This window comes from Bos javanicus, chromosome 5 (genome assembly GCF_032452875.1).
Source record: "Bos javanicus breed banteng chromosome 5, ARS-OSU_banteng_1.0, whole genome shotgun sequence".
NCBI classification, from domain to species: domain Eukaryota; kingdom Metazoa; phylum Chordata; class Mammalia; order Artiodactyla; family Bovidae; genus Bos; species Bos javanicus.
The window spans coordinates 104,686,252-104,699,412 of NC_083872.1; the positions used below are offsets into that span (position 1 = coordinate 104,686,252).

At 51.6% G+C, this 13,161-nt stretch overlaps 1 protein-coding gene across 1 annotated transcript in view; it reads left to right on the top strand.

Annotated features, from left to right (window-relative positions):
• The window catches only part of VWF (von Willebrand factor), a 159,127-nt gene that overhangs the window by 54,662 nt on the left and 91,304 nt on the right, over nucleotides 1-13,161 (top strand). Inside the window, exons 9-10 of the mRNA XM_061418164.1 lie at nucleotides 10,568-10,784; nucleotides 12,455-12,577. Coding sequence (XP_061274148.1) covers nucleotides 10,568-10,784; nucleotides 12,455-12,577 — 340 coding nt within the window. The remainder of the gene's footprint in view (nucleotides 1-10,567; nucleotides 10,785-12,454; nucleotides 12,578-13,161) is intronic.

Genomic DNA, 13,161 nt, shown 5'->3' on the forward strand with positions numbered 1-13,161 from the left:
TAAGACGTTCCCCAAGTGGCTTTCTTTCCCTTCCTCCCTCCTGGCAAGGATAGGAAGCTGCAGATGCCTGATGGCACGTATTTACTGAGATGTTTTTTATTGAGGTTGTATTTGCAATCTCACTCAGGGACAAGACACATAAGAGACAGTGAACAACCATGAAAGAGGACCATGTGAATGCCATCCGGAGTTAGTTAAGGGGCATGTGGTGCAACAGTTCTTATCACAGAGCTGATGACCCTTTCTGACTGGAAGCAGGGTGGGTGGAGCTGTTCCAGACCCAGAGCTTGGACAGATCCCAAACTGGGAACCCGGGGCTGATGCCAGGCTTTTGTCCTCCCGGCCAGCTGGTCCTGCCCTGACCCCTTCTCAGATGCTGCCCAGGAGCACAGTGGGTGGGATGGGTCCTTTGGAGGGTTCTGTAGCCATCTCCCTTGGCACTGGGGACTCCAGGGACATATCCTCTTATCCTCCTTCTCATGAAGGCTGTATTCTGACTATCTCAGAGAGAGGAATCTCCAGCTTCACAGAAAGCATCCGTTTAGTGGAAATCTATCAGCCAGTTTCATGGGGTCTTTTGAGCCAGATCTTGGAATGTGGGAGGGAATCCCAAGCCAGGCAGAAGTTATAAATAGAATCAGCAACCCTCCCCCACTCATCCTTGCAGGCTGAGCAATAAGAAACTGGGCCCTTCCCTGGGGGTGAATTCCTGAACCCACGGCTTTGGACCACTTCAGGTCTAGGCGCCTCCAGACCTCCCCAGGGGGCAGCCGCTGAACACCCACTTCAGGGCTCAGCTGAACAATCTTGCACTTTATCTGTTAGTCTCCTCTTTGTTCATGCCAGACCTAGGAATGCCCCCACCCCTGCTCCTTTGTCAACTATTCCAGAACCAACACACGAGCTAAGCTCCAGATCTCTCACTCCTGTTTTTTATCTCCTCGATCCCCGCCCCCCCCCTCCCCCGGCCCCGCGTCTGCCCTTGGGGAGATGAACTTTTCTCTCCCTCTCCCTCCAACTGGCTTGGCATCTCCAGGGAATAGGCCTGGTGCTTTTTAATGAACTGAAAATGTGATTAAGTTGGACTCCAATTGGGTCTGCACACCCACCCAGGCAGGGTGAGGTCATGGCTTGATGGACTGGGGCTGGCGCGCTCTCGCCAGCCTCTGGCACCACAGACGAGAGATGCAGGAAGACAGAAGTAGCTAATGCTGGGCATCGGAGCCAGGGAGATGCTGGAAGTGAATTATCTGACCCTCTTTGGTCTCCCTGACAGAATGGTTTAGCAGAGAGCTGAGGAGAAGCCATCTTCGAGCTGTTTGGGCTAATACTGACAGCAGGCAATGACAACAGTTACAAGCAGTCGATTGCACTCCCTGTGTTATGTCATTTAGGTTTATTTTGCAGGAAAGTTGAAGGCAGGCATTGCTATCTCATTTAGGACTAGGTCCTGCTGTGCCAGGATCGCTAAAGTAGAAACAGCTTCCATGGTAGAGCAGTGTATTTCTCTCTCACTGAGAAGGAGTTCGGAGTGGGATGTCCAGTACTGATGCCATGGTGTTGGGTGAAGGGTCCTTCGGTCTCGTTTCCCTGTTGTCCTCAGCCTCATGGCCCAAAATGGCAGCTTAAGCATCAGACATCAAGACCACATTCCAGTCATAGAAAGAGAAGGGTTGAAAGAAGCACCCCGTCCTTTGGAGGCTGCTTCTTGGGAGTCACACACAACTTTCCTGCTTATGTTGGGGTTAGCGAGGGGAGCAAAGCTTAGTCTTATGACCACTCCCAGCTGCAAGGGAGGCTGAAAAATCAAATCTTTGTTCTCAGTGGCTATGTGCCCAGCAGTTTTCTGACTAAGAAAGACGGGAGGAATAGATCCGGACAACTTTCCATCTCTTCCACAATCTCCCTCTTTTAAGGGTGAGGAAATAAAGGTACCAAGAGCGGAGATGATCTTCCTGAAGTCACACATTTTGTGAGCGATGGGGTTGGTCTTTCTAAAATCTGTGCTATATCCACTGGGCTACATTGTTTTCTGATCTGACTGATAGGAAACAAGGCGGGGAGTGGGGGGCACTGGGGTCGTGGAAAACCAGGTGAACTGTGGCTAAGTGGCAGGTGCCTGGCCTATGGCGTGAAATCAGGGTTTGAGTTCAGCTCAGTGACTCCTTCACCAGTATAGCTGTTGGCAAACTAAATTGACTGAGGACTGCTTTACACTCTTAAAAATAATTGAGGACCCCAAAGAGTCTGCTTTTTAAAAAATAATATATGTTTTTTTATTTGGGTGCGCTGGGTTTTAGTTGCGGAATGTGGGATCTTCGATCTTCATTTCAGCGTGTGGGGCCTTTAGTTGCAGAATTTAAACTCTTGGTTGTGGCACACAGTATCTAGTTCCATAACCAGGGATTGAACCCAGGCCCCCTGCATTGGGAGCACGGAATCTTAGCCGCTGGACCACTAGGGAAGTCCCAGAGTGTGTGTTTATATGGCTTATGCCTGTCAATATTTACCCTGCTGCTGCTGCTGCTAAGTTGCTTCAGTCGTGTCTGACTCTGTGCGACCCCATAGGCGGCAGCCCACCAGGCTCCCCCGGCCCTGGGATTCTCCAAGCAAGAACACTGGAGTGGGTTGCCATTTCCTTCTCCGATGCATGAAAGTGAAAAGTGAAAGTGAAGTTGCTCAGTTGTGTCTGACTCTTCATGACCCCATGGACTGCAGCCTTCCAGGCTCCTCTGTCCATGGGATTTTCCAGGCAAGAGTACTGGAGTGGGTTGCCATTGCCGTCTCCGAATATTTACCCTATTAGATATTGAAAAGAAAAATTGTAAACATATACATTTATTTAAAACTAAGACATGATATTTAGCATGAATGTGTGTTTGCTTAGTTGCTAAGTCATGTCTGACTCTTTGTGACCCCATGGGCTGTAGCCTGCCAGGCTCCTCTGTCCATGGGATTTCCCAGGCAAGGATACTGGAGTGGCTTGCCATTTCCTTCTCCAATTTAACACGAATACTATCTTTTAATAAAAAGGACTATAAATTCCAAACCAAAAAAAAAACGTTGGAAGGAGGATGGTGTTGTCTCACAGTTCTACAAACTTCCTCACTGTCTGGCTTGAGAGAAAGCAGCTGGTTCTTACATTTGTATCTGTAGCCGGCCTGTTGTGAGCCCACACATCATGTAGTCTCTGGAAAATTCCACTGTGCTTTACAAAAGAATGAGAGCATAAAGGTCAGATGACATCTTAGTGTTATTACGAAACTAGTTTTGATCTTGAGGATTCCTGCAAGGTTCTTGGGAATTTGTTGGGGGTCCCTGGACCACACTTTGAGAACTGCTGACCTATTGAGTTCTTCATTTTCTCCTGCCTCAGTTTCTAAATCAGAAAGGCTGTATTTAGCCTCTGAGGTTTGGGTTCTTTAAAAAAATTTTTTTTAACTTTATTTAAAAATTATTTACTTGTTTTTTACTTGGCTGTCCTGGATCTCAGTTGCAGCATGGGGGATCTAGTTCCCTGACCAGGGATCAAACTTGGGCCCCTGCATTGGGAGCATGGAGTCTTAGTCTCTGGCCCACCAGGGAAGTCTCGAGGTTTGTGTTCTTTGAAGGGGTCTTCAGGCCTCTGTGTGGGAGTGGGTGACCTGTGGGTCTCTGAAACAACTTTATTTGTTGGGTTACAGAGAGCACAGATCATCATGGAGGGGAGAGGGGTGTGGTCTGTCTGTCTTTAAAGCAGTAGAAGGGTGGAGACTCTGCAGGTCCATCAGCTCGGGGCTCTATAGGTCAGCGGCCTTGGGTGAGTGATGAGCAGTCAGAGGAAGCTGCCCACTCCTTGCGTCACCCTGGCCCACCCAACACTGCTGGGCATAACTGTATCCACTCCCTAGGACGAGGAGACATATGGAGACACACCTATGTCACAGATGGCTTGGGTTCCATGAGAACACGTGGCAACAGGCTTGGGAACCCAGGCCTGCTCACCAAATCCTACGGTGGATGGAGTGCCCTGGAATGAATCAGAGAAAGACACCTCCTAGTGCTTTACTCAGGGAGTAACAAAGAGAGGGTCTGGAGGACCAGCTTGGGAGAAAACAGAAACTGATTCAAGGAGAGTCCACAAGGTTGGGACCATGACAAGGATCAGAATTAGCTGCTAGGAGAAGCCCAGGCACTGACCTATCAGAGTAGCGTCCCAGGGGCAGCTGTGCCTTTCCTGGGGTGTTTGTTAGCAACGCAGGGTTTGGCTTGACCGTAATTACTCTGTCTCCTGCTGCCTGAATTTGGCCGTTGGCCTTGTCTGGTGTGGCTTGAAACCTAAGTCCTGTGTAGCGTCCAGAGCCTGGTTCAGACTGTACCTCCTTCCCTGGCGTCTCAGCGGCAGCTTCCTTTTTGCTGTGACTGGCCACACCCTTGGGAAGACACACTTACACTGAGACCAGGTCTTCAGGCCATTATATAAACCTTCCCCATGGAAATACCTGGTGCAGGTAGATTGAAAACTCCCTGAGAACTGGAGGATATGACTCTCTCATTGCCCTTGTCGTGACTGTTGATTTAGCTCTTTTGTACAGCCTGGTATGCATGTCTTGGGCTTCCCTGGTGGCTCAGATGATAAAGAATTGGTCTGCAGTGTGGGAGACCTGGGTTCGATCCCTGGGTCAGGAAGATCCCCTGGAGAAAGGAATGGCTACCCACTCCAGTATTCTTGCCTGGAGAATCCCATGGACGGTGGAGCCTGGCGTGCTACAGTCTATGGGGTTGACAAGAGTCAGACACGACTGATTGACTAACACTTTCACTTTCATGCCTTGGGAACACTTTCATGACTTGGGAATACAGCTCCTGTCTTTGAAAAGCCTGCAGGGAAATGGGGAGATGGCCCCGGAAATGGAGACCAGAGTAGATGCACCCAGGAGCCTATGGGAACATTGAACTAGCTTTCTATTGTGGGTCTTGCCTGGCACAGCGCCTGGACATAGTAGATGTGCAAGAAATTGAAGGAGACATTGGGATGTGTTCAGGAAACTATCAGTAATGCAGGACATGGGGAGGGGGAAGGGTGAGAGAGAAGGAGGCTGGGCTCAGGCCATGGAAGGCCAGGCCTCCCTGCCTCCCTCACATGCTGGGACTTGGCCCTCCAAGTGGGGATGGGACCTAGACTTGCCTTTTCTATTGACCACACAGCTAAATGCTTGCTGAGTGACAATATGGTCACCTCCTACTGGTCCCTGTCTCTCCATGGCTCTCAGAGGACACAATAGTTCCATCTTGGACTTGTATCCATGGAAGTATCCTGCCTGGGGCCTGGCCTGGCCTGGCAGGGGTGCTCAGCTACTCAGGAACTTGTGTCCTCCTGACCCACCCAACACTGCCACTCATGACTATGTCCAGCTCCCATGGACAAGGAGACAGGCAAAGCATACCTATATCACAGATAACTTGGGTTCCATGAGGGCATGTGGTAATAGGCATGAAAACCCAGGCCTGCTCACCAAACCCTACAGTGGATGGAGTGCACTGGGACGAATCAGGCTGTGTGCCCTGGGACGAATCAGGATGTAGGTGATGGATCAGGGGATCCTGGAAGGAGCAGATGGCAGGCCAGGTGTGCCACTGTGCTACCGTTGTGGGGTAAGGCCAGCTGGGCTTTAAAGGCTGGCAGGCATCTGGAAATCCTCCCTGACCTTCACACTGTGGTCACTCTCGTGACCAAGCTCAGGCCAGGGCTGACCAGAGGACAGCTTGTTTCTTTTCTCTGAGAAAGAAAGCCTAGGCAGGTTTTGGATGCAGATGGTCGAGGCCTCAGGAACTGTTCTAAGGGAGGTGGCCGCATCTGCAGAAATCCACTCCCTCCTGCAGGCAAATGATCAGAACCCACCCTTCTTGCTAAGGCTTTCTGAAAACCATTTACTACCTCCAGGGATCTCCCAGGAAGTGTGCTGGAGTACGGTTCCCACTTTTCCTTCCAGCAGGGATGAAGGTGGGCCAGCTGGAGATGAGCCACGCTGGACCCTGCTCCCCCACCCTGGGCTCTGAAAGGGGGAGGGGATGCCTGGACTCCTGGGTTTCTCCCTTCCTCTGACTGGTTCTGTGTCCGTCGAGGGGCCTGGTCCCTGTGCCTGGGAGCTGGTCATGTGGTGCAGGGACAGCTCGAAGCCACTGTCCTACAGCCCAGGCAATGGAAGCCAGCACTAGAAAACCCCATGGAGTTGCCTTTTTTTTTTTTTTTTTCCTCTGGTTCCAAATTGTGTGTGTAGCAAGAGGTAGGCAAGTGCCTAAGCTCCTGCCCCTACCCCAAGGGTGCCCTCAACTGCCCTGTAAGAGACCAGTAACCTCCTCCACATTTTAGAAAAATTTTATGTGAACCTTTTTTTAAAGAGCTTCTCTGGTGGCTCATACAGTAAAGGATCCGCTTGCAATGCAGGAGACCTGGGTTTGATCCCTGGTTGGGGAAGATCGCCTGGAGGAGGGCATGGCAACCCACTCCAGTGTTCTTGCCTGGCGCATCCCTGTGGACAGAGGAGCCTGGCAGGCTGCAGTCCATGGGGTCGCAAAGAGTCAGACATGACTGAGCGACTAAAGCATAGCACGTTAAAAAAAAATGTCTTTATTGAATTTGTCACAATATTGACATTAAAAGATGCTTACTCCTTGGAAGGAAAGTTATGACCAACCTAGACAGCATATTCAAAAGCAGAGACATTACTTTGTCAACAAAGGTCAGTCTAGTCAAGGCTATGGTTTTTCCAGTGGTCACGTATGGATGTGAGAGTTGGACTATAAAGAAAGCTGAGTGCCGAAGAATTGGTGCTTTTGAACTGTGGTGTTGGAGAAGACTCTTGAGAGTTCCTTGGACTGCAAGGAGATCCAACCAGTCCATCCTAAAGGAGATCAGTCCTGGGTGTTCATTGGAAGGACTGATGTTGAAGCTGAAACTCCAATACTTTGGCCACCTGATGCGAAGAGCTGACTCATTTGAAAAGACCCTGATGCTGGGAAAGATTGAGGGCAGGAGGAGAAGGTGATGGCAGAGGATGAGATGGTTGGATGGCATCACTGACTCAGTGGACACGGGTTTGGGTGGACTCCGGGAGTTGGTGATGGACAGGGAGGCCTGGTGTACTGCAGTTCATGGGGTGGCAAAGAGTCGGACACGACTGAGTGACTGAACTGAACTGACTGCTTGTTTTATGTTTTGGTGTTTTGGCTGTGAGGCTTAGAGGAACTTAGTTCCGCAACCAGGGATGGAATCTGCACCCCCTGCCTTGGAAGGTGAAGTCTTAACCCCTGGACCACTAGGGAAGATCCTGAGTGGCGTTTCTGATGGGCCAGGCAGTGGACAGGATGGAAAGAATCAGGCACAAGCCTCAGCCTCCTTCCTGGAGTCTCAGGTGCCAGTGATGATGGAGATTCTTAGACCTGTCTACTAGAAAGAAAAGTAGGGTCCTCCCCCAGCCACCCCAACTGGAAAGACACCCACCTTGTTCTGGAGGACTGTGACTGTCCCAAAGAAAAGATCAATAACAGCAGCCCTCTGTTGACCAGGGAACCCCCAAGATACTAGTGAATTGAGTGTTGCCTTGGCAACCATTCACCCCTGTACAGCCCAGGTAGATGGAGATGGGAAAAGGGACAAAGATACCCTTCTGTCCTGCTGGCGACCTGTTCACTAGTCTGAAGAGATGCCTGATGGCAGTACGGACAGTGGAAGGGCTCTCTCTGGTGGCCAGGATATCAATGTCAGTGACAATGATGATGGTGAAATGGGGTCACCATTTCTTACCTGTGGCGTGCATTATTCCATCCAGTCTTCACTTTCGTCCTTTCAGATTGTTGTTTAGTCGCTAAGTCACATCCGACTCTTTGTGACCCCATGGACTGCAGCACGTCAGACTCCCCTGTCCTCCACTATCTCCTGGAGTTTGTCCATTGAGTCCATGATGCCATCCAACCATCTCATCCTCTGTCGCCCCCTTCTCCTCATGCCCTCAATCTTTCCCAGCATCAGGGTCTTTTCTAATGAGTCAGCTCTTATGAGTTATCAGGTGGCCAAAGTATTGGAGCTCCAGCTTTAGCATCAGTCCTTCCAATGAATATTCAGGATTGATTTCCTTTAGGATTGACTAGTTTGATCTCCTTGCTGTCCAAGGGACTCTCCAGAGTCTTCTTCGACACCACAATTCGAAAGCATCAGTTCCTCAGCGCTCAGCCTTCTGTATGGTCCAACTCTCACATCCGTACATGACTACTGGAAAAAACATAGCTCTGACTTATGTCTTTTCACGGTCCAAGTCATAGTTTGGTGCAGTCATAGTTTGACATAATCTTTTCAAATAGGCACTGTTATTATTGCCTCCACAGAGGAGGTGGGGTTAGGTAAGCAGCTAGGGTCACACAGCCAGCACAGGGAAGAGGCAGAGCTGGGCCCGGGGCTGTGATGTCATACCAGATCCAGGGCAGGGCTCTTGCTGGTGTTGTCTTCAGAAACCTCAGTTTCCCCCATCTGAAGCGCTCAGGGGGTAAAGGAAAGGCGCGTGTCATCACCTCAGCAACACAGCCCAAGGCGGCCATCTTTGTTCATCAGTCACTTGCTCCACGTGTCCACCTGTGAGGCGGTGTCTGCAGCTGGAGTCTTGTTTTACTCCAGGATGCCATTTTCCATGGAAGAATGAGCTTTGTCCCCATCCCCACCCCAGACTGCGGCAAAGCTGGACTTAAGCCGCTGCTTTTTCTCTGCCGTGTGAGGGTGCGGCGGAGACCTCAGGAGCGCAGGCTCATGGAGGGAGGGAGGCTGTTCTCAGCCACAGCTCTCAGTTTGCAGAGCTGCTAATCGTCCTTGCACAAGCCTGCTTGCTGCAGCTTTGCCATTTAGCAGTCCATGTGACTGCTGCTTTTCTCAGACGCAGAGGGAACCAGTTACGCCCAACTGCTTGTGCCAGCTGGCCTTGGAGCTCCCTGGGTCCTCCCAGGGGCCTGTGGCGATCAGGGCCCTGTTTCTGATGGCAAACCATGCAAGCCAGGCAAGGGCAGGGCACTGTGGACAGGATACACATTTCCCCGGGACCACCACATGACCGTGGGGCTTCCCCCAGGAGGCTCTCCCCGGTGGTACGGAGCAGAGACCACGGGGCTAGCTCCTTGATCAGAACCAGCCTTGTCCTGATTGACCTTGTACACTTAGAGCAGACTGGAGTTCTCTCTCCTGAAAACTGGTCACTTGTTTGCTCTTTTTCACCATCCCCTTTATGAATGCAGATTTGCTCTGACTGACCCTCCAGGACTCAGCTCGCTCTTCTTGTACTTCCTTCATTTTAGCTGAAGTCCTTCCATCAACAGCTGGCTTCCCTTCAGTCTGAGAACATGCCTGTACAGGAAGGAAATCGTGTACCCTGTGGGCATCAGTTATAGCAACAATACTGCCTCATGTCAAAATGAAGACAAAGTGCGATATTGATTTTAAGATGTGCTCTGATTTCAGAAACGTTAAATTGTGAAAAACAAAAACATGAGTTTAAAAATTACCAACGCATTTTTTTTTCTCACGATTTAACATCTCTGATATGGCACTAGTGGTGAAGAATCTGCTTGCCAATGCAGGTAGACCTAAAAGACGTGGGTTTGATCCCTGGGTCGGGAAAATCCCCTGGAGGAGGAAATGGCAACCCACTCTAGTATTCTTCCCTGGAGAATCCCATGGACAGTGGAGCCTGGCAGGCTGTAGTCCATAGGGTCACACAGAGTTAGACATGACTGAAGAGACTTGGCACGCATGTTATTGAGAAAAATTACCAAAATGCAGAATGTGAAGATGCTCACAAATACAACTTACAGGGAGGGGTGTTTATACTAACGTGTCCAGGAGTCATTAGTGAGAACAGTTCCAAACCTGCTTGTGTTATGGGGTTTAGGTTGTCAACAAAGTGATAAAACTTAGGAAAATCCCTAAACTGGCAGCACCCCTGGGACACTCTGTAGAGTCCTGGCATGTTTTTGCTGATGGGAACTGGTCCAGTCTGGTCCATCCCAGGAACCATCTTGGAAATGTTTGCTCAGTTTCGTCCCTGACACGTGGAGTTTAAGTCTCTGGGGATGAAGCCTGGAGGGTCTGTTTTGTAAACCTCATCTCTGATGGAGGAACCAAGCTCAGGGAGGGGAGGTGACCAGGTGGGTGCGGGTCAGATGCCTGGCCTTCCTCACTGGGATCCTCACAGCCTCCGGTGGATTTCCACAAGAACTTCAAGTTCTGCTCCTTTCACTCACAGAATCTCTTTACCCTTGCCCTTCAGAGGACACTGTCTGCCCCTGCAGGCCAGGCCCCTGGCATCTGCATTTCCAGGGCTCAGTTCACAAGGCTGCCCTGGCCTGGGGGCGCCCCACCAAACAGGGGTCCGACAGAGTTCCACCAACTGCTGGACTGTTTCGTCTGATAGGCGTGGACAAGCACCTCCTGGGTGTGAGAGAGCAGTCTTGGATTTCCGGGCGTGGCGGGTCTCCAAGCCCCGAGGTCAGGGGACACCCGGCCGTGTGGGTGGCAGCCTTCCTAGGTGGCCTCTCCTTCTCGCAGGGCCTGTGGGAGAAGTGCCAGCTTCTGAAGACGGCCTCCGTGTTCGCCCGCTGCCACGCCCTGGTGGACCCCGAGCCTTTTGTGGCCCTGTGTGAGCGGATGCTGTGCGCATGCGCCCAGGGGCTGCGGTGCCCCTGCCCTGTGCTCCTGGAGTACGCCCGCGCCTGCGCCAAGCAGGGGATGCTGCTGTACGGCTGGGCGGACCACAGCTCCTGCCGTGAGTCTGCGCGGGACCCCACCTCCCGCCGGGGTGGGCGGGGCCCGTCCTGGGTGTCCCACCCCAAGTAGCGGGTGCTGACCGAGGCCCCCGTTCCCGCTCGGCTCCTGCCCCCTGTTCCCGGCTCACAGAGCGAGTCCTCTCCTTAAGGGCGAAAGGAGGTTTGAAAGGTCCCCCTGGCAAAGTCCCCATATCTCCTGCCTCTGTTGTCACGCCCGGCCTCCCCGCTTCCTCGTGGACTCAAAAGCTGTTCCCCAGCTCTGCCGGGGTCTCATCCGTTCAAGTCTGAAACTGACCTGGAGCAGGGCGGTGATCTCGGCATCCTGGCAGGCTTTTCTCAAGCCCCTGACTGTCATTGCCTCCCTTCTCTCCTCTGGCTGGTACTCTCCATCCCTCCCCCGTACCCAGTCGTCTAATCTCACCGGGTCCCTAGTTATCGTGATAGTTCCCACTCCCAAATTATCGTGAAGAACTAGGAGCTGCTGCGGTCACTTACAGGCAACCTCCTCCTCCTTCCCCCGCCCTGCCCCCGCAGGCTTCCCGTAGATCACACTGGCTGATGCTGCAGGGCAGGCAGCCCGAATGTTTACACACACACACACACACACACGCCTTTCCGTGTGTGTTTCCAGCTTCTAAGTTAGAGCTTTTCATCTTTGCTGTGGGGGTGTGAGAAGGGTGGTTATTGACAGCTGAGTTGGCCTCTGGAAGGGGGAGTGGCTGTCTAAAAGACAGGTCTTTGAGGTAGGAGGGGGCAGATGACCGAGGTATCTTGGAGGAGAGGCGGTTTGGGATGCTAGGTCCTTCTGGTTCTTCCGCCTGAGCATCAGTCAGCGGCCAATAGAGAGACAAAGGAGAGCCATCCTTATCCATGAAGGGCTGGGTCCAGTGGGAACAGCGGCTTAGGTGATGAGCTCCGAGGGCTGTCCTGCCACTCAGTGGACATAGATAGGAATGACCATCCCCTAGCCTGGAAGATGCTGTGCGCCCATTTCTGGGTGGGGTGTCTGATTGAACCCAATCTCTTTCTTTTTTCAAAAAAATTTTTTGATGTGGACCATTTTTAAAATCTTTATTGAATTTGTTACAATATTCCTTCTGTTTTATTTTATTTTATTTTGGCCATGTGAGATCTTAGCTCCCTGACCAGGGATCAAACCTACACCCCCTGCATTGGAAGGCGAAGCCCTCATCACTGGACACCAGGGAAATCCCGAGCCCAAGTTCTTGAGGAAGAGGAGCCCTCAGAAGAGGGATAGATGGAAGACACCATTTCTGGCTTGTGTGGCCTTGGGGGCCTTGCATTTTCAGCCTGGAGGCATTTGGCAGCCCCCGGAGAGCAGTTTAGGAGAAAAGGACAGAGCAGAGAAGCAAACGAGTGGCCAGTTGTTTGTGGCAATCAGGTGTCTGAGGGGGTGCCAGGTGACCCTGCTGAGTCTTAACCAGGCCCCACAAGGTGGAAGATGCCCCTTCAGGGCAGGAGTGGTCAGCGGATCGCCTGGGAGGTGACACTGACCACTAGGGTGCCACTAAAGTGGAGATGGCCCATGGGGCACTGAAGACAGAGGGGCCAGACAAGGGGGCCTCAAGGGCTCTGAGCACCTCTTGGCCTGTGAGATGCTTCCTGGAGGGGACTGGCTCCAGGGAGACTCCCGGGTTTTCCATTTCAGGACCAGACTGCCCCGCGGGCATGGAGTACAAGGAGTGTGTGTCCCCATGCCACAGGACCTGCCGGAGCCTGAGTATCACCGAAGTGTGTCGGGAGCAGTGTGTGGATGGCTGCAGCTGCCCTGGTAACAGATGTCCCACTTTATTTACAAACCTGAGACCTCGCCAATGCCTTTGGCTCGGAGAAGCCAGATGAAGGCTGCTTGTGTTTATTCCCCATCGCTGAATTCAGAGGCCCTTTATTTACTTTTTTAAAAGTCTTTGTACAGAGTGGCCAGAATTAAGTTGGCATTTATTTTTAATTTATGTTTTCCATATCCACGAAAGCGCATGTGTGCCTGGGAAGTAGGGTGATCTGGGCTCCAACAGTGACTTTGTTTGGGGGAGAGGGTGGCTCATGGCTCTATCTGAGCTGCAGTGTTTTCTCAGTTAAGAGTCAGGGAGTGGTCTGGGAGAAGGACAGTCTAAACTCTCTCGTGGGTTGGCCATGTGAGCTCAGCTGAAAAAGAGTCTCTTCCAGGAGAGACCTTGTGAGCTGTGGTGAAAAGTCCTGGTTAATTACTGAGAGTGAGTCCTATGTGTTTCCACTCAGGACTTGCCTACTGGAAGACTTTGAACGAAACATTTGCCTCCATGTCTTTGAGACGAACATGGAGACAAACAATCTTCCCCCACCTCTGTGCAAGATAGAAAAGAAATTCTTTGAGCT